The sequence below is a fragment of the Podarcis bocagei genome (genome assembly GCF_964188305.1).
Source record: "Podarcis bocagei genome assembly, chromosome: 5".
Lineage (NCBI taxonomy): Eukaryota > Metazoa > Chordata > Lepidosauria > Squamata > Lacertidae > Podarcis > Podarcis bocagei.
The window spans coordinates 41,974,548-42,002,444 of NC_138129.1; the positions used below are offsets into that span (position 1 = coordinate 41,974,548).

At 43.8% G+C, this 27,897-nt stretch overlaps 1 protein-coding gene across 2 annotated transcripts in view; it reads right to left on the minus strand.

The window, feature by feature from the left end:
* The window catches only part of RASSF5 (Ras association domain family member 5), a 111,742-nt gene that overhangs the window by 51,306 nt on the left and 32,539 nt on the right, over nt 1-27,897 (minus strand). Inside the window, exon 2 of one of the 2 annotated variants that reach the window (XM_081193514.1) lies at nt 25,956-26,077. In XM_081193514.1, coding sequence (XP_081049640.1) covers nt 25,956-26,077 — 122 coding nt within the window. Of the gene's footprint in view, nt 1-799; nt 1,578-25,955; nt 26,078-27,897 lie in introns of those variants that run through there. The other variant, XM_081193515.1, reaches the window with a different exon arrangement.

The window sequence follows — 27,897 nt, forward strand, 5'->3', positions numbered from 1 at the left end:
TTCAGGAAATATGCAGATTACAACACGGGAAGCTGGATTTATATTGCTTTTTTGTGGCAATTTTAAATCTCCATGATTTAAACTGAATCCACCCTGCTAAGCCTTCATTTAGTCATTACAGTCACTGCAAATACATTGCATGGTGGAAGCAAAAAGGGCAAGATCAGCTTAATTCATTTTATTTTGTTGTAGCCTCATAATTCTAAAACCCATGTAAAACCAGAGGAGCAGACAAAAAATTCCCTCATATTAGGTTTATATGACTATATGGAGCAATGGAATATGCCCATCAGCTCTGAGAATCATAATTACATGTATATGCAAGTTAGCCAGCAGTCTCTGACTCATTATATCCACACCAGGATAAAAATCTTCCAAGCAATAATGCATTTTTTTTAATTAAACAAAATACTGGCAGTCTCACTAGACTTAATGCGCTGACGATACAGTTCAACGTCATTCATTCAGTTTAGCAACCGATCTCACACACCCTTTGAGAAGGTAGATGTTCAGAAATATTACATGTGAAGGACAACTACAGGGTCTCTGTGAGACTGCTGTTCCCTGAATGTCAGAGTTAACAGGTGTCAAAGTCAAGCACTTGAAGAGATCAGAGTTTGAAAGAGGGAAATGACATTAAGATAAGCTTTCAAGCCATTGCAGCTGAGCAAGGCTACCCATGCACTGCAAATGAACGAATGCCTCTAGAATATCATTAAATGCTGATAGCCAGAAATAGGTTTTGCATACAGATTGTTGAGGGGGGGGGGTGCTACGGAACTGCCATACAGCTCGTTACCTTTGCGGCAAATTTGCTCTGAGCGCCCCTAAACAAGGTGGTCCTGGCTGTGAAAAAACAGTCCTCCAAGTCTTCATCCAAACTACAGTAGCCACTGCTCATGCTGTTGTCGACCGTCATCCGAGAGGGGATCCCGGGTCCTGGGCGCACGTGAAGCCCTCCAGTGAGCCAGAGAGCCAGGTAACCATCGGATTCTCCGCTCACTGCGGCAGCAGCGCTGTTTCCCAATCCAGTTCCAGGCAATCACAGCAGCAGCAAGCAAGCAAGCACGGCTTCAGCCTCTCCAGCTCCCACTTGCCATGCTTTGCAACAGTTTTCCTCTGCTGAGCAAACCCGGTGACGTCTCCTTTAAGGCAGAAACGAGCCTTGCTGGGGATCACCTCTCCTCTCTTCAGCCACCAACCTCCCTTCTCGGACTAAGCATTGCCAGAAGTGGAGAGGGTGGTGCCAGACCCGAAGGGGCTTCTCTGCTGCTGCTGGTGATGGTGGTGGCGGCTGCTCAGAAACTCATTCCCCATCTGTGGCTTGGTTCTCCTGCCTGCAGCCCACGGAGGCTGGTTGCGAGAACGGCATCACCTCCCTCCTTCTCCCCCACCCCTTCCTGCTTGCTTTCTGTCGAGCAGAGTTGAGCCACTTCCTCTTGCAAGATTTCTCACGCAGTTTCTGCAGCGGGTTCTTAACGGGGAGGCTGTCAGCATCTCAGCTGATTTTGATTGGCACCGTTTGAGACACACACACAGAGAGAGAGAGAGAAGTCGAGTTACACCATCAGGGGAGGAGACAGCCTGCTCCTAGCTCCTCAGTGTCCATAACAACATTCACAAAAGGTAGGGACAGAGATGAGAGCAGCTGATTAAAAATATATCACTTAACCAACCTCCAATGCACTGCTCTCCAGGTGCATATCCTTTGGTAATTTAATGCATTCCTTATCTTGAACAAAAGCTGTCCAAAACCAACCTCATCCATTTCATCTTTGCCCAGAAACTGTTTTAACTAGTTTTAGTAAAAACATACAAACCTTACAGTGGTAAAAGCTTAGGAATGGTCATGGGGTGTGGTGGTGCAGTGCAAGGCTACTTAGAAGTCTACAAACAGCACCTCCCATTCACTTTTAAAAGTAGAAGTTAGGCATCTATTGGAGGTTTAAAAACAAAATACTAATCTCTAGAGACACAATATGCCGCCTGTCATGATGGTGCTTCTACACTCAGTCCCAGCCCTGAAAACTAACCAGTTGGATTGGTGCAAAATGAGAGAGAGAGATGGATAGATTCCCCTAGCAACACACCAGTGAAGGAACCAGCCAGTGCCTCTTGTGTTCTGCAGCTAATTTTAGAACAGTCAGGATGATTTTTCAGCATAGCTGGCACAAAAAGAAATGGCAGTTTTGATCATAACCTTAGCAATCGCCATTCATCAGGTTAGACTTTTCCATTTGTCACCTATTGCTATGTTAGAGGCACTTGAAGCACAGTTCTTTTGAGCATAAGTCAGAAAGCCCAGAATATTTTACTGCCTTTGATTTCTCAAGGTTAGGCTGAAGTCCTGCTCTGAACTACTTTCCTTCCTTCAGCATCTGAGCCACCAGGTTAACTGTCTCCAAGAATAATGGCATGTGCTTTGAAACAAAAGCCTACCCCCCTGCCCACCCCCACCCCCAAACTCTCCACAGGCCACCTGTCCAGTTACATAAAGTTCAGCATGTGCCTTCCTTCGCAAAAACAGCATTTTAAAATGTGTCTGCGGTCACTCTCCACACATTAGCACACTCCCTCCGCACAACCTGCCATGCACTTGTTTGCTTCCACACCCGACACCTAATAATGCTGTCGAAGGGAAAGATAAGTCTCCCAGTGCAGCAGGGTTAGCTGCCACTTCTCACTCCTGTTTAAAGGTAAAGGTAAAGGGACCCCTGACCATTAGGTCCAGTCGTGGACAACTCTGGGGTTGCGGCGCTCATCTCGCTTTACTGGCCGAGGGAGCTGGCGTACAGCTTCCGGGTCATGTGGCCAGCATGACTAAGCCGCTTCTGGCGAACCAGAGCAGCGCATGGAAACATCGTTTACCTTCCCGCCGGAGCGGTACCTATTTATCTACTTGCACTATGACGTGCTTTCGAACTGCTAGGTTGGCAGGAGCAGGGACCGAGCAACGGGAGCTCACCCTGTCGCAGGGATTCCAACCGCCAACCTTCTGATTGGCAAGTCCTAGGCTCTGTGGTTTAACCCACAGCGCCACCTGTGTCCCCACTCCTGTTTAAGGAGAGCCAAATACAGCTCCCAGATTTGCTGCCATGGAACTACCCACGCCCACCCCCTTTACCTTCATGTCAGGCGGATCCCAGTATCCTGAACTTAGTGCTTGGGTGCATTCTAAAGGAGAAACTAAAAGCACTCTCTTCCATTCTTTAACTTCCCTAAGAAATTATGCTTACAATATTTATGAAATATAATCTCATTTTCAAAAGCCGTTTTGAAAATCTAAGGAGTCTTAACACAAAGCATTCTATAGGATCTACACAGTTACCATGAGTGGAGGCTGGTGCAATAGGGAAATGGAGCATTGTCCTGCCAAACTCAGCCTGCCCCCAACCAGCCCCCATCTGCCTGCCTCCTTACTTGCAACCAGCCCAGTGGGTCACACTGGATGCCAGCCTCCTCTTCCTCCTCAAGCTCACTGTTGCCCATGTAGAACTCAACAGGGAGGAGGCTGGGGACAAAACCAGAATGAGTTAACTCCATCTATCATTGGCTCCAGCTTCACTTGCTATTGCCTTTGGCACCACCTGTTGTTGGTCTCCCTGCCTTCCACCCTATTAGTACTAACGGGCACCAGCCTCCACTGGCCACCACTTCACAGCTAATCCTTCTTGCTCAGAGAGCAGGTGTAAAAATTTTCTTCAGCATCTTGCAATATTATGGTTATACTTTGACAACCAACAAGATCCTGTGTACTAAAGCAAGACACACCAGGGCAAAAAAATCATTAAGTCTTGTACACATTGATGGAATAACAGTGGCTATACAGGAAAGAAATACTGAATTGATGGTTGACAGCTCAATTAAAAAGTCTTAGTTTTTACTGTGCAGCTTCTTTTTAAAAAAGGCATGTGGAATAGGGTAAAAAATGCAATGACCAGTATAATGACACCATTAAACTAAATCCATGGTATTGCTATATTTGGACTACTTCAATCCTTTTCAATAGCAGTGCCCAAGTTATAACCCGCCCCCCCCAAAAGATATATGTGCTGGGTTGCCTTCCCTGCAATCTCTAGGTGCCAGGCAAAACCCATCACGTCCTCCCATATCGCTAGCTGTTAGTAATGCTTGTGACTCTTGTTGCCTGCACTGTTTTCAGATTTCGCTTGGTTTTACAAATTGATCTCCCCTGCCTCAGATTGTATAATTAGTTTATCTTTCATATTTCTATCTTTCAGTTTTTCCATTTTGTATTGTAAGCTGAACTGAAGCTACATCTAAGAATATAAGGAGAGCTCTCCTGGGTAAGGGTCAAAGCCTATCTAGTTCAGCATCCTGTTTCTGACAATGACCTACAGTATGGGAAGCCTGCAAGCAGGGCATGATGTTTGTTTCCCAGGACCAGGTATTCAGAACCATGCTCAGTGGCGAAGCTGCATGCTCTGCTACTGGGGGTGGATGAGGGCGTGGCGCGCTGCCTGCAGGGACGTGACCCGCGTTCTGGGGGCACGTGCTTGGGGGGTGCATGGCGCGTATCCGGGGAGGGGGGCGCTGCGATGGCACCCTACCGGAATAGTAGTACTGGGGGCGGTCCACTCCCTCCGCATCCCCGTTCCTCTGCCAGTGGCCATGCTGCCACCGATTCTGGAGGTAGTATACTTCCTGTTTTCAATATTTTAAGCTGTCCTGGTGTTTGTTAATGGAATAGCAGTAGATTTGGGATAGACAGAATAAAGTTGTTCTCCATATATAATAAGAGCCAGTATGGTGTAATGGTTAGAGTGCTGGACTTTGACTTGGGAGGCCAGGGTTTGAATCAGCCTCATGAAGCTCACTGTGTGACCTTGGGCCAGTCACTATTTCTCAGCCTAACCTAACTCAAAGGGTTGTTGTGAAGATAAAAGAGAGGGGAGAACCATGTACATCGCCTTGAACTCCTTGGAAGAAAATGTGGCATATAAAATTTAATAAACATACAAATAAAATGCATAACTAATACATGCAAATCACTGCCACAAACTGCAGAGAGGAATATGGAATCGACCCCTATTTGGGCATTCACCTGACTGCAATCCCACATGGGCAGGCAGGGGAGCCAACTTGCATAAAACATTGTGAGGGCTCAGGTTAGCCCTGCCCCACATAACTGATCACATGACGCAGTGCGCACACACCATTTGAATGGGAATGCCCATCAACTTTGTGGAGGCCCAACCCCCTGAAATATTTTACTGTGGGAACCAAAGCTCCCACAACCCCTAGGAGTTGGCTCCTATATTGGCAGGGTTGTCAAATGTGTGGGGAGTCTCTGCACACAGAACAGATTCCATGCTTCAGACTTTCAAAACGAGGATGGTAGCAGAGCTAGGTCACTGGCGATGCAATGGCAGGAGTCGGGCCAGCTGCTCTCATGGTCGATATGATTGTACTCATAGGGAACATAATGCCTGAAAAGTGTGTCATGTAGTTTTTTATGGGGATTAAACATAATTGACTGAAGTGAGGTATATCAAAGGCGATGATAGCTAAAGAAACTGTCCTTGTTCTGGGTCAGTGTACCTCTGAATACCTGGGGACAGTGGAAGAAGGCTGCTGACTTTATGCCCCCTGCTTGTGGGCTTTCTGGAAGCATTTAGCTGAGCACTGTAGGCGGCAGGATACTTGAGTAGATAGATGGAGCCATGACCTGATCCACGTCTTACATTATTAACTGCAGACTTTTATCTACAAAACTGGACTAGGTGTGAAGCTGGAACGTGCTATGACAGTAAAATATCACTGGTGCAGATGCAAGGAACTTCTATAGGGTTTGTTTTTCAAAAGAGGAAGCTTGTATTGTTGTTTTAACAAAAAACTTCTAAGGAGTTAAATAAATTATTAGATGACCAGATAAGGACACACACAGTATTTAAGCAAAACTTTATGTAGAGATTTCTAGAATGCTCAAGTTGACAAGAATGGCACAGCTTGCAAACTTGCACAAGCTTGTCATCATCCTTGGAGCAGCCTGGTTTCTCATGTTCTCAGCCTTGCATCAACAGAAACTCATCAGCTGCAAAACATCCACTTCTCCCATACACAATTTGCATTGTTGTTATTATTTCTAGCTTGCAATCCCAACCTGCCACTCCTGCATTTACAAGTGCTTGCTTTGGATGGGATGTCCCAACCACTTTGTCAGCTCAGCAACACTAAAACAATGACATTACTCTGGTGCTGCTCTTTATTTCTTCCAAACAAGTTTTATATTTATGATATGTCTTATTTATTTATATCTTTAACTTGCTCTTCAGCAAAAAAAAACCTCCCAGAGTGGCTTATGTACCATTAATGAAAACAAGACGGTCCCTGTTTGCTGAGTCACAATCTGAAATACATGACACAAGAGGGAAAAGTGATGGGGAGGGAAGAGCGGAGGGGGAAGAAGTTCAGGAGCAGAAGCCCAGTGGAGATAGTCTGTCAGAAGAGCTGATGGAATGGGCCCTGCCTCCCATCACAGGCACTGAGGCAACCTGCTATAATAGCTGCTACCCGGTGATAATGCCATCCACTGCTGCAGGATTAGTCGTCATTGCTGACAGAGGCCCCACCTGTCCAAGCAAGGTTTCCACTTTCCCCCATTCAACCGCAGCCTTGGAGTGACTTTCTACAGATCAAAATCAGATTAGGGTCATCAGTTTTAATGCTGGCACTTCAATCACCGCCACCTTCTATTAGTTTGCTACACCCAAGAGAAAACTGAAGATGCTGATCAGGTGTATGTGGCACATTAACTGAAGTTTGACAGCCCACGTCCTTTCCAAATTAGTCAGAGTTGGTCACCTTTCCAAGCCTCCTGAGAAATCACTTTATAACTCCACATCTTAAGACCAGAACAGCAAGCAGGTGAGTGTAGGTGTTTCAAAATGACCTAAGCTAGAAGTTAAAAATATCTAAAGTAAAGACTTTTATTCAAGCCAGAACATGAAAGCATGGGCATTTAGCAATTAAATAAAACGTATTTCTAGCTAAATGCAAATGTCAATGTAGGAGAATGGTATGAGTCATAGCTACTGAAGTAGAGGATGAAGGTCCATGATCCAAATTAAGCTTCTCACTTTGGCAAAGTCAAGATGCAATATGAGTGATATTCAGATGTGACTAACTGTGTGGATCAGACCTAGATGCATGGACTGTACAAATGCAGGCCTTTAATGTATACATATCACCATCAGCTGAGGCAGCAAGGAGTCCTGCTCCCCACCACATGTAGCCAGAACACAGAGTGGTGTGTGAGTAAGGCTGGGAAAGTCACAGATCAAGGTGAAGATGCCCTGGTAGCTTTAAAATCTGCTGTGTGCATATAAAGCTAAATAAAGACCTGTCGAGTTTGACAGGAAGGAGAGGGAAGACAATACCCAGCTTTCCCCCTATTCCTCCCTCTATACAGTGGTTTCGCTCCTTTCTCCTGGGCCGTGTTCAGAAAGTGGTGGTGGGGGATGAGTGTTCAGACCCTTGGGCCCTCACTTGTGGGGTGCCTCAGGGTTCCGTCCTCTCCCCCATGCTTTTTAACATCTATATGAAGCCGCTGGGAGAGATCATCAGGGGGTTTGGACTGGGTGTCCATCAATATGCAGATGATACCCAGCTCTACCTTTCTTTCAAATCAGAACCAGTGAAGGCGGTGAAGGTCCTGTGTGAGTGCCTGGAGGCGGTTGGAGGATGGATGGCGGCTAATGGATTGAAGTTGAATCCTGACAAGACAGAAGTACTGTTTTTGGGGGACAGGGGGCGGGCTGGTGTGGAGGACTCCCTGGTCCTGAATAGGGTAACTGTGCCCCTGAAGGACCAGGTGCGTAGCCTGGGAGTCATTTTGGACTCACAGCTGTCCATGGAGGCACAGGTCAATTCTGTATCCAGGGCAGCTGTCTACCAACTCCACCTGGTACGCAGGCTGAGACCCTACCTGCCTGCTGACTGTCTGGCCAGAGTGGTGCATGCTCTAGTTATCTCCCGCTTGGACTACTGCAATGCGCTCTACGTGGGGCTACCTTTGAAGGTGACTCGGAAACTACAGCTAATCCAGAATGCGGCAGCTAGACTGGTGACTGGGGGCGGCCGCCGAGACCACATAACACCGGTCTTGAAAGACCTACATTGGCTCCCAGTACGTTTCCGAGCACAATTCAAAGTGTTGGTGTTGACCTTTAAAGCCCTAAACGGCTTCGGCCCAGTATACCTGAAGGAGCGTCTCCACCCCCATCGTTCTGCCCGGACACTGAGGTCCAGCGCCGAGGGCCTTCTGGTGGTTCCCTCATTGCGAGAAGCGAAGCTACAGGGAACCAGGCAGAGGGCCTTTTCGGTGGTGGCGCCCGCCCTGTGGAATGCCCTCCCATCGGATGTCAAGGTGATGGACAACTACCTGACATTCAGAAGACATCTTAAGGCGGCCCTATTCAGGGAAGCTTTTAATGTATGATATTTTAGTGTTTTTTGGTTTCTGTGGAAGCCGCCCAGAGTGGCTGGGGACACCCAGCCAGATGGGCGGGGTACAAATAATAAATTATTATTATTATTATTATTATTATTATTATTATTATTATTATTATTATTACCCCACATGCATTTGCCTTAGGACAGTGGAGCAAGTGGGGCTAGACTGGATTTTTTTCAGACCTGTCCCTCATTCTTTCAAACTTAACCCATCTACCAAACCCTGAGAAGGGGGTCAGAAACACTGGCTGTGTATACTTTATGGTAATCATTACCATCTTAAAATACAGCTGTGCCATTCTATACTCGATTTGGATTGAAGATGCAATATTTCATAAGTAACAACAGGATGGATATGGATTATCTGCATGCACTCTGCTTCCCAAACCAGCAGTGGGAGTGCACTGGGTGCAGAGTAAGCGAGAGCGTGTGCAAATAAGTAAGTAAGTAAGTAAGTAAGTAAGTAAGTAAGTAAGTAAATAATAAATACCCCACCCATCTGGCTGGGTTTCCCCAGCCACTCTGGGTACAGCCACTCTTTCCTCCCAAACTAGCTTTGGAGATGCTATGCTGTTGTAGCCCCCTACAGGGCAAGGAAAAAAGTCAAACCAAAGAGTCAGAACAGGAGCTTTATCATCTCAATATGTACATGGGGGAATCACCCATTTTAAAACACCCCTAAGTCAATATTTCCCAGAATGGCCCAAGCTAGCACATGTTGGAGAAAGCCTCTGGTCAAACCATTTCCCTGACCATCACAATCTTGACTTGGGGATGCTTTCAGTCAAGGAATCCCATGCAGGCAAGACTTGAAGGGGCTGGTGTAGGACTCAGGATTGCTCCAGGATTCCCAAGAGGTGGCTGCAGGCCAAAGTGCCCTTTTCAGCGTAAGCTTCTTGATATACGCTTTGGTTACCTCTAGGCTTGACAAGTGAATGTGCCCTTTGTGGGGTTTGTTGCCTTTGAAAGCTTCTCTGAAATGTTCATTAGCTCAAAGTGCATCTGATCTGTTAATTACCGGGAAAAGCCAAAGCGAGCATATTATGCCAGTTCTAAAACAGTTAAGCTGGCTCCCCATTCACTTCAAGGCACACTATTTTTTTAAAAAAAATCCCTCAAGGAAGTTCATCTCCCTTACCAACCTTTGCACAGAGTCACTGGAGATCCAAACCCCACTCATTGTTTAAGGTTAGGCTATGGGCAAAAAGGAATGTGGCCTTCTTAGGGACAATTCTGCTCTCACCTATTGACTCTGTTAAAAATGTTCCTGTTCCAAAAGCTAGTTTGCCCTACCCAACATTTTCTTTCTTTCTTTCTTTCTTTCTTTCTTTCTTTCTTTCTTTCTTTCTTTCTTTCTTTCTTTCTTTTCTGTCTTTCTTTCTTTCTTTCTTTCTTTCTTCTAAAATGCAACTGAACAGGCTGCAGTCTGATGTGGAAAATATGAATAGATTTCTTCACCTTACTTAAAATTGTCCCCGTCCAAAATGTGAAAGCAGGGGATGGGGAAGGCCAGGGAGAAGCTTTCATGGCAGATGATTTTAGGGGTAAACATCAACAGAGAAGAATGAGTAAAAACAAAACAAAAACCCTCTCTTCTACATAAAGGTCTTCTGCTTCAGATTGTGGCCTCCAAAGCTTCCTCCAGGGAAGCAGGAATACATATGCAGATCAACTCCACAGTTAATTGGGCCAAGAATGACATACCTATATGACTGGATACTGGACAAGAGACAGATGTTTCAGGAAGTCATTTTTAATGGACAAAACACCTGACTGCCTTAAAACTCTCACAGTGTAGACCCAGATAATTTTAGATAACAATTCACCATTTCAGAAGTGTATGCTTCCCACAATTAGAAAATCTGAATATGCCAACATGTTTAATGTGCACTGCCTGCCTTTCTCTCTCACAGAAGTTTTCTTGAATGCAAGCAGCTCCATTTTGTAAGATGAGCTATGTGAAGTACACATTTCTGTCAGAACAGCTGTGCAGAATTTGGCAAAGGCCATTTGAAGACAGTGCTGTAATGGGAATACACCATGAGAAGCTAACTCAAAACTAAATTAAGACTTAAAATGTGTTACTTTGCTTTCATTTCCAAACATCCAGGTTGGTAAATCTATGAAACAGTGCTGGAACATGACTAACATTTTTTCTCCATTAAAGTATATCAAGGTTGTAGCTAACCCATCTTTAAATTTTAATTGCAACAAAAACATGAGAAAAATGGCAGACAAAATGCTTAAAAAGGTGACAGCTTTCAAAGACATCATATTTAGGCAAGAGTGTATGAACATCAATGGCCTCTACAACTTGCAAAAGGCCACACAATTGATGTCATGGTGGATATTAGAAAGAGCATGTTAGCCCAATTACAGTGCTTCACAAGGACAGTATGGTTAGTGCACTAGAGCCACATGTACACCAACAATCTTATGGGATAGTGTATCCCAACTACAAGCCATATTAAGATATGAGGATGAAGCAACAACTATAGGAGTGGTGGGAAACCTGGGGCCCATCAGACTTCGCTGGTCCATATCTTCCACCATACCTATTCATTGCCCAAGCTGGCCAAGGGTCATGAGAGTTGCCATCCAAAAGCATCCGAAGGGCCACAGGTTCAGCACTCCTGAGCAATATGAAATATCCAAACACTCACAGCAAGAGAGCCAAGCTGTTAAGAGCCACATAATACTGCAGAAGGCAAAACAACCCTTCCCAATTCCAGCTATGATTATCACTCCATACAGCAAGTAAACCAGTGGACACATTTCAAATATTGAGAGAGTACTGAGGGTGCAAGTCGCAAAATAGTTGTAGAGCAGCAGGGGAATGGCATAACGTCAAATCGTTGCCATGGGGAATGTAGCACAACAAAATTAGAGAGACAGCCACCAGCAACAACCTTGTGTTTTCCACGGGAACTCAGCAATGTCCCGCTGGTCCCAGTTGTGAAGACTGCACAATCCTGATTTTACATACACTGATGCTGTCACCATCTAGTAGCAATAGGGAGCATTCCTCAGTACCAGAAAATATATAGAAGGTAGCCACACCACACTCTCATTTCACAGAAATCACTTAGAAGGTGCATGAACAGTTTTGCCCCCTAAACTTTCTTTCTAGGAGGGCTAGAGAATTAGGGTTTGCTTGTCTGTTTTAATGAAAGCTCAGAGTCTGAGGCGCCAGCCTAGGGGCACTAGTGAAAGCCTTTGTTTCTGAAGGATGGATTATGGTTACCATCTTTAGATGGTAAATTTTAAGTAGTGCATATATGCCATCCATGAGATCAAATAGCTACATAAAAGAAAGTCCCAGGCACCAATAAGCATGAAAGCTGCAAACAACAGTTCAAAAGCAGGGTTCAAGTTTCAGAGCTGCTAAAATAAATCAACTTTTCAGTTTGAGAGATGAGTAGACATAGCACAGAGGCCTGGGCCACAATCCAACATTGGGTTAAATATGCTTAAGCCCTCTGAAATCAATACGGCTCACAGCAGCTGAATCATCGAGGAATTTTCTTTTTTTGGCATTCAGCTTCCTCTGTATGACCATGTCCTCCAAGTTATTTACATTACCAACCATCACTTCTACTGTTCTACTACCTTGGGACAACTGCAAAAACACCTCTGCGAAAAACCTTTTTCATACTTCAACTGGTAGGCAGAACACACCACTATCCAGCACTATACAGATTAAAGAGAGTCCTAAATCAGACAATTACAACTGTGTAAAAATCTATATCACCCTCATAAAATGCTGGAAGATTCAGGACAGATTAAAAAAAAGTACAAGGCAGTGATGGCCACCAACTTGGAGATGGTTTTTTAAAAGGACTGGACAAATTCATGAAGGAAAGAGCTATTGATGGCTACTAGCTTCAATGGCTATGCTCTGCTTCCACAGTCAGAGTACTGTTTCTGAATACCAGTCGCTGGAAACTACCGGAAGGGAGAGGGCTCCTGTGTTATGGGCTTGTTTGCAGATTCCCCATAGACATCTGGGCGGCCACTGTAAGAACAGGATGTTGGTTTAGAAGGCCCACTGGCTTGATCTAGCATTCTCTTCTTATGCTCTTAAGAACACGTGAAACCAGGCTCAAAAGAAGCTTTGAAATTTTGGGTGAAGAGAAACATACAGTATTATCACAAGTGAAAGTGGTTTGAACACATTCTCTACCCTCAAAACAAATGCCTCAGGATGCTGCATACGGGTGTTCAAAATCCCTTTCACCAAACTTTAACATGCCTGCAGCTTTGTTGAAGTGTTTGTGCAAATGTGTGAAGAGGGTGCAAAGTCTGAAGAGGGTTTCCAAGTGTATTCTGCTGATCTCCACATTTGGGAGCTGCCTCTGAAGCCTACACACCAAGGAACGCTGGAGGGTGGGGCCTGCATGCCACCCCCACATGTCCATGCATAAAGTCTTTGTGTGTTGAGGGGAACTCCCGAGCAAGGCCACATACTTTTGCTCATATTTCAAGTACAGGTTTTCCAACAGCTCTTCAGCATCAGATCCTCTTGCGCTGGCAAAGCCGACAATGTGGCACAATCTCTCACTGATTTACTCCAGTTGGCATCAGTGGGACTAAATCTGTTTTCAGTTGAAATGATTAGACTGAGTTGGGACCACAAGGGCCTTTCCAGGCAATCAATCAGTTATAGAAGTGCAGTAAATGCACAGCTGTTACTCATTTGCTGTGGAAACTCCAGCTGACTTTCCTGACAGCACTTACATTTACCGTGATATTACACACTGGAGCACCCAAACTACAATATGGGGAAACCCAGTAGACCTACCCCAGATGGGATGATTGCTCTCAGTAGCTTAATTCTTCTAGCAAATGCCTGAAAGTGGGCATGCCTTCTACCACACCCAGTTAAGGACCAAGGAATTTAGGTCTATGGAAGAGAATAAAAAGGACAGACTATAGTTCAGGTAAGAATGAGACATAGAAAAACTAAAAGGAAGCATGGGAAGGAAGATCCAGCTGTCTGTCATGGACTGGCTGAATGCAGAGGGGTGGTGGGAGGCACCAGCTGGGGAATCCCCAAGGAAACTCCCAAGGGAAGGTGGCTCAGAGCCAGGGGATTGATGGTGGGACAACAATCAGTGGTCAGGGGGAGAAAAGGGAACAGATGAAGGTGGTGGTGCTGGAAGCTGAAGAGGTAACAGGGTTTAGTGAGCAGGAAGAAGCTGTGACAGTCCAAAATCAGGGGCAGAAGAAGAGGAAGGGGAGGAGGAGGAAGGGGCAAGAGGCAGCAATGAGTCAGGCTGGTGAAGAAGCCAAGCTGCCTCCCCCCTTGCGGTGACTAGCTCCCCTCCCTCCTGGTCTAACAGAAGCTGGAGAGGTATGAAAAGGGTGGAGCAAAGACAGACAAGACAAAGAAGCCTCAGATTGCTTGGGAATGAACTGGGGGAGGAGGAGACTTAGGGAGGTGTGGGAAGGCGGGAACCTCCAGTCCTCCTAACTGCCTTGTTGGGGCAAGAGCTACCGGGAAGACCTCCTGTGCTCTCTAGGCTTGGTCTCCTGAGCTGTTTGTTTCTATGAATTAAGAGTTAACTTCACCAACACTGTGTGAGTTATTACTGACCTGCTCCTGGCTCCTGCCCCTGCCCCTGCCTCTCTCCTAGATAACTTGGGGGGGGGGGAGTGAGTTTGGCTGTCTGCACCCTGTTGGTGAACTCTGGTTTAGGGTATGCCTCCTTAAACCAGACCTATGCTCAAACTGTACATTTGTGAACAAATTCTAATACTATAGAATGTTGCAAGCCCCCAGTAACCTCATTCCAAAGGAATCAAATCAAATCAAATCAAATCCAGACAAGTGTTGTGCCCCCAAACTTCTCATATCTCTTGGAATCATGGGGTGAACATAATACTTTTATATAAAAACAGAGTTGCCTAACATACTTTCTTTTATAGGAAGGCAAGGAAATTAATGCACTGTAATCATCAGTTGCAAACATGTTCCTATGTTATATTACTGGACAGCTGTACAAAATTGGGAAGCAAGGCATAAGTTTATAATAGGACAATGTTAATCCATAAAAGTCTTCTCCCTGAGAGTTTGAATGAAAATGAATCTTGATTTATTCAGGTCTTTGATCAAGGACAGAACACCGGCTAATATTAGGCTGTACATCAGAACAATACATAGCTATGAGAGAGCAAGTTTCATCTCTTCTGACAAGGATGAGTTGGTCACTGCTTCAGGTGCAAAATGGACGACAGAAAACAAGGCACAGTCTTGCTGCTCAAGAGCTCTTAAACTAGCCATCATAGGAGATAAAGCATGATTTGCACCATTCATCCCCTGAAATGGACTCTGCATTTGTTGCAGCTGCTGGCATTTCCTCCTTCCTAGAGTACATTTGGCAAAGAAGGCTCCTCCCTCATGGGCTGGACCAGGCAACACACCAAGGAAGTGTCAAAATGATGAATGGGAATGCCTCACTGCCTGTGTTTTTATTATTGGGACCATCAATAATGTATTGACTGTTTTGTCACCCTGAAGATGAAACAGGCCGTTTTAATACACATTCTGTTTGGGAAGAATCTCTGATATGCTAGGAACACACACCAGAATCTCTGCATATGTATGTATATAGCTCCCCTGTGCTGTCAAAACAATTCTAGTCTCAATGGTAGTTCTATTTAAAATTTTATTTTAACGCATAGCTTTGGGGAGGGAGGAAAGGAATAGGAAGCAAAAAACAAAACAAAAAAAACCCTTGCTTGCAGTTGGTTATGTCTAAATTTAGGTTCTCGCACAGTCTCTCTTTGCTTTTCAGAATGATTGCCAGGTCTGAACTTTCGAACTGAACAAAAATGCAGAATACAGTGCGAGCTCAAAATATATGAGGAGCTTTTCTTAGCCTCATTTGAGATGGAATTAGAATTTACAAATCCTCAAAGCACCTGAAGTATCAGACTCCATCAGGGTGTACAGTCTCTGCTGAGACCCTGTGGCAGGATTGCTAGCTTTTGGGGGCCCATGGGCGCATTAGAAGACTAAGAGAAACTGTGCAGAAACACATGAATAGCAACCAAGCACAAACCACAACCTATTCTATCAGATACAACATGATGTTTCTTCCAAGCCTGATTTAAGCAGAGGTGAGCTTAATGGGAGGGGAGCTCATGGACATCTGGACATCTGAGGGTGCCAGGTTGACCACATCTGCACTATGGGTAGAAGAAGGTAGTGTTGAAAAATCAGTAGAACAATCTGTGATACTTCAGTAATTAAACAAAAAAAAATTATTAAACCCTTTGGAAAGATTCAGGGCAAAAACGTATATTGGGGTATACATAAGTGTGTGTGTGTGTGTGTGTGTGTGTGTGTGTGTGTGTGTGCATGTGTGTGTGTGTGTGCAAGTCCACACATAAACACACACACAAAAGCTGCAAAAAAGGCTAATATTATTCTAGGCTGCATCAACAGAAGTAGAGTGTCCACATCAAGGAAAGTCACACTACTGCTATTCCATTATGGGCACCACAGTTTACAAAAGATATTAACAAGCTGGAACATGTGCAGAGGAGGGTGACCAAAATGATAAAGGGCCTGGAAACCAAACCTTAAGAGGAATGGTTGAGCGAGCTGGTTATGTTTAGCCTGGAGACTAGAAGACAGAGATGACATGGTAACCATCTTCATATATCTGAAGGGCTGTCACAAGGAAGATGAACCAAGCTGCTTTTCAGCTGCTCAGGAAGGTAGGACCTAAACCAATGGAATCAAATTACAAGATATGAGATTTTGACTAATAGGAATAGTTTTCTGATGGTAACGGTTGTTTGACAGTGGAATGGTCGTCCTTAGAAAGTGGTGGATGGTTCTTCATTGGAGGTTCTTTAAACAAAGGTTGGATGGCCATGTGTCAGGTCTTTTAGCTGTGACCCCCCCCCCCCGCTCTCCTTCCTTCCTTCCTTCCTTCCTTCCTCCCTCCCTCCCTCCCTCCCATCCACACACACACACACACCAATTCACAACTACTGTGTCCCTCAGATGATACTGCGCCAGCTATCTATATAAAATGAGTCCAAGGTGGGGGGGGACTGTAGAAAACCATGAATTTAATAGTCCTGCTATAATGGATTTTGACATAAACCATTACTGCTGAAAAATTATGGCAAAATTACAGGAGATAAATAACCTGAAATAAATGTCATGTTGGGGCAGGAAAACTGTCAGTACATATATGTTTTTCCAGATTGCTGTTAATGGTGAACTGTAGACTGCTATGAATTTCACATCAGTGACTCTAGCAACCAAATTTAGTGTTCAGCGCTGAGCCACCATCCTCCTCAGCCTTGCTACACAGAAGAGCATGAACACAACCAACTGTCAGCTTACACATCTTTGCTTGCCTTCTGGGGGTCCTTTCCCATTTTGCCCTCCTGATTGATTGTAGCAGATGCACCCCATTACATAGGCCAGGGATGAAAGACCTGTGGTTCACCAGCTGTTGATGGGACAACAATTCCCATAATCCCTCACCAATGGGTATTGCTCGCTGGGAGTGATGGGTGTTGGAGTCCAACAACATCTGGAGAGGCATAAGTTTACCAGCCCTGACTTGGACCACTGTTGGTTATCAGAGAGAAGCTGCTTCATGGAAGTGCTGAGTAGTGAGCTTGAAGGTGCTGAATGATGTGCATTCTTGGTGACTCTCCTCTAGGCTAATAATACTCTGGAAACTCTGGCATCATTACAGCATCTTCCAGAAGTGATGTAGGACCACTTGACTCAGTCTAATGTATAATGGCTGGGTGGTTGAGCCATTTAAACTTTTTTTAAAAAAAACAACAACTTCATTTTATAGTTTTCATACATTACTTGCCCCAGTCTTCAAAAAAAAAGCAAGGGGAACATGTACGATTAATTAATTAATTAATTAATTAATTGATAATTATAATAGTAATACATTTTATTTGTACCCCGCCTTCCCTGGCCAGAGCTGGGCTCAGAGCGGCTAACATCATATAAATAACACAGTACTGTATACATAAAAACAGGCATCAATTAATTAAAATACATCTTAAAATTAATTGAGACAAATTAAAATCTGGACAAATGGCAGTTATCAGGTTAAGACTGAGAGCCGTTAATACTTGCCAGGACCAACTGTTTTCACTGATCACATAAGGACCTGTGAACAGGCTGTAAATAGATTAGTTGACCGAAGTGACTTAATAGAAATTACTGGTGTAATTCATACTGACGGCAAAAACCATGACAGAAAGTGACACTCATTACCTTGGCCAATGAGTCAGTTAAAATCACCGAAACTGTACAATTAAAAACAAAACAAAAAACCTATCAGCAGTTGAAGCTCAAATATCATTCAGTTGAAAGGGACCACAAATTTAGCCTTCTGTTATCAGCTTATTATTGTTGAGGATAATTTTTCTTAGTAGTAGCAAAGATTACAATACACTTAAGTCAATTATTTATAGCTGCAACCAATATTCTAAAGTGACAACATACCGGTAGCTCATGATATTGCTTTAGGTACAGTCAATAATACAGATGTTCTGAAATCTGTATTGTGATCTCAGGCACATCCTGACACACCAACTCAGTGCTTAATATTTGATCTTGCTGTGTCAGCAGAATGATAATGTACTTTTAATGGATATTCTCGTCTTCCTGAGGAGAACTGACTGTCTGAGGGGAATCGTAAATCATTTTGCAGCCATATTTGATGACTTAGAAATAGAGGTGGAGTCATCAAGCTGCCCATTCAGGAGCTCCACTGCAATCCTATATGTGTCTGCTCAGAAGTAAGCCCCATAGAATTCAATGGGACTTACTCCAAGGTATGCACTTTACTGTGGCCTAAATCTCTTGGCCATACTTGTAGAATAAATCTGATACCATATTAATGAACTTTTGATTATTGGAGATAATTGTCATTAGCTGTTCTGACAACTATCAAATAAACTTGACATCCACTCTGCTGGATGGGCTCTACACAGGGAAACTCAACAACAACAAAATCTATTGCCAATTTTACCTGTGTCTGTCTCTCTCACAGTCAAATATAAATACCTAAAGGGGATGTTAAATTTTAAAAAGTCAAGTCCGACCACCTTGATTGATGTGAACCACATTGAGACTAGCATAGTAGTATATGAGGTGAATGTTTGTAATTTAAATTAGGTATGCCCAAGGAAGAGTGGTAGTGAAGGAAAACAGATTTTTGATCTATCCTGAAAATCTCAGTATCTCAAATGGATATATTAGGTGAAATATGAGACTCACACTGGTTAAAAATCCCAAACAAGTCATAGGTAAAAAATTGTACAGATCTGATCTTCTGTTTCTGCTTCCAAACACCCACAGCTTCAGATTCAATTCTCTTCAAACCCTCCGCTTTCCACAAATCGTTGCGTGCTTGATCAGATAAAAAGATCCCTAACTGGCACAGTGGTAATAAAATATTATGAGATGCACATAGCTGAAAGGTATTGCCTGTCTATAAAAGGCATCTACATGTCCTGGAAGCTCCTTCCCAAGCCACAACTGCACCTGGTTTTTCAATCCCACTCCTACCTGTGATCTTTAAGGCAGTCGGGTGTTGCTGCAATAAGCACCAGCCAAACACACAAGATGGTTCTTGTTGTCCCAGGCAAGTCTTGCAGTATATAGTATGAAATAAAGCAGATGGATACAGACTGGAAAACAGACATGGGGGAGTACAGCAGACATTGAGACGGGACTTGTCAATATGATAGGCAGCAGAGTCAGCTTCCCATGTGCCAGATCTATTAGTAAAATGTGGGGAGGAGCAGGGGAACCAAAAATAATTATTTCATTTTTTCAGTTGTATATTCAGCAACATTCAGGCAAGAAAATAGCACACGAGATACTACCCCCTTTGTGTATATGGATTAACCAGTGCCCATTATGGCTATAGAGTGCTGGACCAGAGCCTGTGAGATCTGGGTTCAAATCCTCACTGAGCCATGAAAATCACTGGATGACCTTGGGACAGTCATCTTGTCTCAGCCTGACGTACCTCTCAGGGTTGCTTTGATGCTAAAACGGGGAGGTAAAGGATCCTGAACGCCACTTTGAGTTCCTTACAGGAAAGACATGGGATGATATAAATACAATAGGAAAGAAAATGGATCTTCCTACTGCTTCCATAGCTTACAGCTTGCCCTTCTCATTCTGATCCCATCGGGACTTAAAACAGCACATTTTAACATCCCGGTATTGTCCAGTATCCCATTAGTTAAACATGCCCATCAGTCGTAGCCCTAGTACCACCATCCACATTCTATCCAGAACATAAACATCAAACAAAGTTTTTTAAAAAAAATTATCTGACCGACCCAACAGAGGATTAGTTAAAACACCCTCAACAGAAACTATGACAGGCCAAAAATTCTCTCAGAAAAGTGCAAATTTACAGAATTTGGCAAGACACAGGTGAAACTGAAATGAAGGGTATTTCTAGCTCTACAGGCTGGTTTTTAATTATAAGCCTGCCTCATAATTAAGTCCCTCTCAAACACTAGCAGGAAGTAACAACATATACAGCAAGGCACCTTTACACACTGAAACCAAGTGGCCGCCCATGACAGAACAATCCAATCCCTGGCCAGGAAGTGGCGAAGCATGATGGAGGAGCAGAGCCCCCACTGCCTCCACTGCCTATGCTGGCCAGGGTGGAAGGAGGGGGGAGGGGGGCAGGCAAATCAAGTGTTATGTACTGAGTTGAATAGGATCCAAAATGCAGCAGTCTGATGGGCCCTAGAACAATAGGATTCAGAATGCAGCAGTCTGATTGGTCCACAGAAGCCACCCAATCCAGCTCCAGGTGGAAGTGAATCCACAACCTGATTGGCCTACAGGAGAATCCCGGAATTAGCCAATCACATGGGGCTCATTGTGTAAATAATGTATATAAAGCAGACATCCTGGGGGAACTTCCATTCCGCCTCACCACTATGAGCTGAATAAAGAGCATGAAATCCGCTCTCAACTCCGAGTATATTTCATCAAGTGATTAAGCTGAGAACATTTCCGATACCATCAAGGGATGACAGTGGGGCTGGATCAGGATCCAGTGACTCTCCCAGTCTGCCTCAGTCCTTCCCTCTACCCACCCCCCGAACGTCGCTGGGGACCTCACCAGGAGTACTTCCTACGCCTCTGCCTAATCCATTCCTAACCCCCCCACCCCGGCCTGGCAAAAAGGGGGTTTCGATTACAGGCTAAGTATCTTTTAGATGTTGACAACTTTGCGTTTGGACATATCGATGGATAGCCACCTGCTGTCTAGTCGAGTGGAAGATTCAAGCAGTCATACTATAGAAACAGCTGAACTCCAAAGATGCATTCTGAAGTTTGCTCAACATGAAATGGGAAAATTCCAAATGCCAGTACATGCAATAGAAACTAGTGAGGTGACATTTCTCTGTGGTTTTGCAAAAGCTGTTTTGCAAAAGTCTGCTTTGCTCCCCAGTGCTGCCAAGACACCTTTGTCAGTGTACAATACCTTCCTTATTAAGCTATACCTGCCTGCAACTACATTCATTTGCCTTCCAGCTCCCCCAAGTGCTGCTTCTGGGTAAAACATTTAGCTACTGTGCACAGCGAAAAATAAGAGCTGCCTGTCAGAAGGTGAGTCAACATCTAACTTGACTGAGGAGTGCAGGGCCTCTAAAATTTATGCAATTGAAACATTTTCTCCCACGGAAATAGCTCCCCTTCAAGGCAGTATCATGTCCATAAGTTTCTCATCAAACACATGGCTATTTTTCATTCCATTTCAGCATCTTGGACCCCAAAGCACATGCAGAAGTTTGCAAGATCCAAAGCCAGTATCTTCCACTCTAGCACTCACAGAGACTTTTCAATGCACAATATGTTATACAGTCTTTATTTGGCTTGTTCTCTATGGAGGCAGGTCACCACTGTTCCCATTTTATGGATGAGGAGACTGAGCCTGAAAGCAAATTGTTCAAATGTGACTTAGCATGTCTATATCTCTTAAGATTTAAGAGGCCTTATAAGGCCAAGCTTCCAAGTCTCTCTACCCAGCAACAAATCTGGCTCTATGAACAAGCCACATACATGCCTTTCGCAAATGGAGGCTCCAACACATATAGTGCAGCCTAGTGGGTAAGGCATTGGAATAGGATCTAGAAGACCAGGAGGCTCAAATCCCCACCCACGCTGCCATGAAGTTCATTGGGTGACCTTGTGTCAATCACTGTCTTTCAGCCAAGAAAAACCCTCAGAGGGTTGTTATGAGAATAAATTGACAAGTAGGAGAACAATGTATGTCATTTTGAGCTCCTTGGAGGAAAGGCATAATATAAATATAATAAACAATTAACCCACAGGTCACTTTTTATAACCCATCTCTCTGCATGTTTGTAGTGTTTTTACAGTCTCAGCTATGGAGCATGAACTGGGGGAAAAAAGAAGATAAATCCTAGCACCAGCATGAGAGGTCTAAAAAAATCAAGCCCTGGGATATTACTATATAAGTGAAGGCTTACGTTTGAGCATAAATGAGAAAAATGTGTGTATGGATCAGAGTGGGCAGCATATAGATCAATGATAGAGCACCTGTTCTCTACATGCAGAAGGCCACAGATTCCACCCCTGGCATCTCTAGCAAGAAGGATAAGTTGATAGACCTCTATCTGTTATCTGGAAAAAGTTACTGCTAGTCAGGGTGGACAATGCTGAGATCGACAGACAGAAGGCATTCACATGTCACATTAAGCTGTGGTTAATGATTCACCATGCACATGCAGGTCACTCACATTTTGCTTATCTCTGCTAGTGAGCAGAAGCAACAAACCATGGTTGACTTAGCATGATATCTGAACCAGAGACTATGGTTTGTTTTCCTCCATATGAAGTACAATCTGAAACCAAGGTGTGTTTTCGGCTTGCCAAGTGAAACAAAGCAGAATCCCCAGTTCATGTATAACATTAAGTCAAGGATGTGGTTGATGGATCCCGCTCACGAGTGAGGAGGAATAATCTGTACATTTGCAGTGAACCATTAGCCATGGCTTACCTGACGCCCAAACACAAGCACCCAGGGTTTACAGTTTGTCACTTTCTCCAGCATAATCCAATCAGACTGTTCAGAACATTTCTGAAGCAACAACGTCAACATGGGAGAATTCATCTTTAGATGAGTATTTCCTGAGGGAGAAGTCACGCTCAGTTCAGGCATCTAGGTCAGGCTTCTTTACACGCAACAATCCTGTGACCTACCTAGTTACCCACCACCACTGGTTCTGGTTCTGTTCAGTGGCTTTTGGTCAGGGACATGGGTTTGGTATCAAAGCTGGAGGGGGGAAATCCATTTGAGTTTCATTTCACTTCAGATTTACTTAAATAATCTCAGTTGCTGTAGCACTCAACTCACAGACCATACCTCCTACAGGGCTATTTTTCTCTATGCAGAGCCTTCCAGGCCTTCCATCCTGGGTAGCCATTGATACCATAGCTGTCAACTTTCAGATTTGAAAATAAGGGATCAGCAGCCTCGAAAATAAGGGATCAGCAGCCTCACCTGTCCCGGGAACAGTCTACAGGATATCTAACAATCCGGGATAGCAGCGGGAAGCAGCGGGAAACGGCGCTGGAATAAGGGAATTTCCCTCCAAAAAAGGGAAGGTTGACAGCTATGATTGATACCCCCCTCCAATCTACATCCTACGTGTCTTAGCACTGATGGTGGGGGGAGGGAAACTAAGAGGGATTTGCTTCCCCTCCCCTATCATTTTTGTTTGTGGATACTGATTCAATGGTGTTAGGTAAGGGCCCCACATAACACTGCACACAGACTGGTAAGCAAAATATTTTGATTTAAGCTGGAGTGACAATTGGAAAAATCCATCCAAACTTGTGAAAGAGCAAACGCACCAATATCATTCACTTCAACATCCCACCATCATCATCCCTCAAAAAGGACTGGGACTGAAAAGTCCTGGTAAAATAATTCCCTCTGATCACAAGCTGTCTGATCTGTCTGTCACAGCAGAGCTCCCTCCTCTGCCTTCTCACACTGGCATTTTCCCTCCATCAAACCTCACCAAACTTCACCCCTGCCCTTATATAGCAAAGGTTTAGAGACATTAGCATTGCTTTCGGCAGACAAGTTGTCTGCAGAGTGTGAGTGTGTGTGTGTGTCTGAATCACCAAGGTGTTGCAAGGTACTTCAAGGACCCTTGTTTGGTTCAGGATGTCTTATACGGATCACACTTCACTCCAAGAAGCCCAGAATCCTTCCAAAATGCAATGCTTCTGCCTGGGATTAATAATTTGTCCAAATCTGGTGCACACCCTCCTAATGTCTGAACTTCATAGAAACAAGCCAAAAGCTGGATATTCTGGGGGGATACCTCAAGTGTTTTCAAAATTGGGTTGCACCGCTGCTGTCAAAAACCTACTGGATGACTTTTCACTTCAGTTTGTTCTAAATTCATATAACAAACTAAATAAATACATTTAGCTCCACTGATTTCTCCATTAGAGCACAGTAGGCCTCCAGATGTTGTTAGTCTGCAGCTGTCATCATCCCTAACCACTGGCCATGCTGGCTGGGGCTGATGGGAGGTGGAGGCCAATAACATCTAAAGGGACACACGTTCACCATCCTTGCATTAAAGGGCAGAAATGCTTAGTGTGAGTGTAAATACTGCTAACCAGAACAGATTTTTAAAGTTGCAGGTATATCCCAGATCGAGTACCAATCAAAGATGTCACTACCCTTTTCAAGAGGTGCAGCAACAACTCAGAGCTGGGTTGCTTTCACATGTAGGGCCATACAAAATCAACAGACAACTACGCTAGACAAATTATGCCGCATTGGAGATTATTCCATTGCTTTTTTTCAGAATGCCTGGGTAACAACAAATTACTACAGGCATGGCAATGACATTCTATTTGTACTCATAGAAAAGCTTTGATCTTGACATAGCACCCTGCTCTTCGGTTTGTAAGATGCTCTTTGTTGTAAAAGAACAATTAAAAATTTCCCAGTGGAGTTAGAACTTCTTCAGGGTGTGATGATAAAAGACTGGAGAGGTGCTTTGTGCAAAGAAGACCAAGTGCCTTTTTGGCATTGATCATGTAGATATGCCATTTAAACCAGAGTGGAGAATACTTTTGCCACTGGCAGGGAGAGGAGAAACACTTCCTTTGAAGAATCTGCAAAACAACCCTGAAAATGCACATTTTATCCACATCACAAAGTATGGTGCATGCAAGCAAGCTAACACGAAAGCCTGTATCGGACATGCTGGATGTTCACAACAGAATATGAGATAAGCAATTTGTTACAGAGAAGGGCGGAAAGGTTTAGTTTCAGCTGCATTAGGCACACACCCATAACTTTCTCCTGCCCAAACTCCACTGAAAGGCATTGAAATCACAGAGCAGAAGATCCTTGTGTTCACAGTAAAACAAAACACACACAAAAGAAAGTTCACAGGAACAAAAGGCTTCGGGTTTCCCATACACAGAATATTAAAGATCAAAACTTGAATATTTCAGACTGATACTGCATGAAAAGTGGTATGAGAGATTTGGCATTTCCCATGAGGCAAGAAATTCATTTTCAGCAAGGCCTGCCACAGATGAAGAAAAGGGCAGGCTATACTCAGCTCCAAGGAATAGAAGAGGGCAATGTCTAAAGCTCCAATTTATGTTTCCATCTCCCTCATTCCAATGACTCATGTATTTTTAATCCTTGAATCCCCATTAGAAAAGTGCTGCATTCTCCATTATAGCAAGGATGCTTTGGGACTGCATTTTAGGAAAGTGCAATCTCAAGAGAAATCTGCATGCGGTGTGCACACCTCTTAATGACAGGCTGCCCTCAAAAACCCTCTGTTTAGCAGAGATTTTACAGTGGGAGCCCATTGCCATGATCAACACCCTGTATGAAGGCAACTTGCCCTATTAGTTTTACTGCAGGACAAAAAGACATTCAGAAATACATCCTGCTACTTTTACCTGATTGCTGCAAGAGCAAAGGAATGATTCTTGATCTTATTACTCTGCATGCTGCTTGACCCATGAAACAAAATACCTGGGCTACCAATGTAACAGGATGAATCCTACTTACTTTTAGTACTTAGCTTCTAAAACAGGAGGTGCTACAGCAGGTAAGATGCCAATTGTCTGACTTGACCTTATGTGTAATCTTAAGCATAGAAAGGCTATTTGTTGTGAAGGCAAGCCTTAGGATTGCTTCATTCAGAAGCACTGCCTTATCTATCTGAAGAAACGCCAGCCCAACAAACAGATATGGGAAAGGCAGAAATTAGAGGCCCCTTGCTTTGCTGAGATACCATTCACAGTGAGTGTGCAAAAACCTGTCAATGAGCTCTTCCTGCATGCTGGCACCATTTGGCTTCCAGAGATGCAAATCACTTTGTTCCATTTTCTTCCTCAAGCATCATGGGGACACTGCAGTTCATACCTGGCTGTAGTTTTGTGTTAAGGTATTTTCTGGAGAAGGTTTGCTGCGAGTCTGTCCTTCCTGTTGGCTGCAATCCAGCTGGATGAGGCTTCTGCATTCCTGGTGACATGTGTACTTGCAGTCTAGGGAGGAAAAATAAATTGAACCAAAATTAGGACATGGGTTCAATAGCAATCAACAGGTTCATTCAATGTGTGCATTTTGAAGTTTTAAAGATGGAGAAAATGTGTGGAGGGATAAGGGGAGGGGGGAGGCAGCCAAGATATCTAAAGGCTGAATTCACAAACTAAACAATCAGGATTTCAGAATACATTGAAATACATGGTGAAATTTGCATTATCTCACAAAAAATGTCTTTAAAACCTAATAGGGGTCATGTTAAACATCCGATACACATATTTTACATAACTACAGATAAAGAAGCAATTACTAGTCTTTCATACACCCCATAACCATGGGCACCATAGTTATTCAGCATCCATTCCCTTGTTAGTGTCTCATTTGGAGCTGCTACACACACACACACACACACACACACACACACACACACACCAACCATCCACAAAGGTAAAATCCTTCTGGAAATCAAGTTGACAGGTCAGGCTTCATAATCTAAAGTAGCATTTAGACTACAAATTTGAGGCTTTTCGTGGCATGATTACACTGGCGTTTGCCGCAGTAAATGTATAAAAATTACTGAAGTATGTGTTTTGGCATTGTATCTGAAAAATTCAAAGAAGTGAAAAATCTGAAGGCTATTATTTTCCGATCTGTGTATTCATCTCAGAGGTATGAATTAAATCAATGCACTTAAAAATGCAGACAGAGCAAAATTCTCCTCCATCCCTATAACAGCACTGATGTGCTTTGACGGCAATGTTGCTGCACTACAACTCCCATCATCCCCGATCACTGGTCATAGTGGTTATGCCTAATGGGAGTTTAACAACCTCTGGATTCCCCACCACCGCCTTACACAGAGTTCCATCCCCCTCACCAAGCTATAATTCCTATAATCCCTTGGAGGTAATCCATGACATTCGATCAACCCAGTGTGTACAGTTCAGGTATGATCTTATTATGATACCCTTGACATGAGCAGCTGTGATCTGAGCAAGCTCTTAGGTGCACAGGTCATCAGTAAAATCAGGGGCAGTAAAATCAGTGAAAATTACTGAACAACAAAGCAACATTATGTATTGGGGGACTGCACCAACCGCACTGCACAATTCTTACCATGAACAGAGCCTAACATGCTACACACAGCACACAGCCCTCCAGTTAATATTGTGGAGCATCAGCTGCCTTCTCATTGTCATCAAAATTCATGGCTGTAGAAATAAAACATTATTCCTTTTATGCAAAGAAGCTGTGCTAGGGAGTCAAATGGCTTGTAGGAGACAGCACTTGGGATTCACAGTTAGGAGGCGGGGGGGGGGGGAGAAGTAAAGAAATCAATAAACCCAAAAGCCTGCAAAGCGCTGTAATTAAAAATGAAAATGTAAAGGCAGCTGGCCACGGTATATGCAGGCCATTAAACGCTGCTTTCATGGGAATAGCAAGCAATTCCTCTCACACAGAAGTGATAACTTGAGGAGGGAGAAAAGCTGTAATTCTTTAACGTACTGCTGCAGATAATAGGAGATCTCACAGACCACTGTGCATACACTTGTAAAAAATATTATTTTGGAAGTGTGGGGGAACCAACATTTATCTCACTGAATATGGGTACTTAAGCTGCATTCACACGCAAGTAAACTGTATATCATAAAACTAGAAACTATGCAAGAGTAATGTCACACCCTTGGTTTTTAAATCACTATTGCTTATTATTTTCTCTAAGGAACTCAGGTACAAACTTCTCCCCCTCTCCATTTTTTCCTCACAACAATCTCATGAAGTAGGTTAGGCAGGGAGAGATAGTGACTGGCCCAAGGTCACC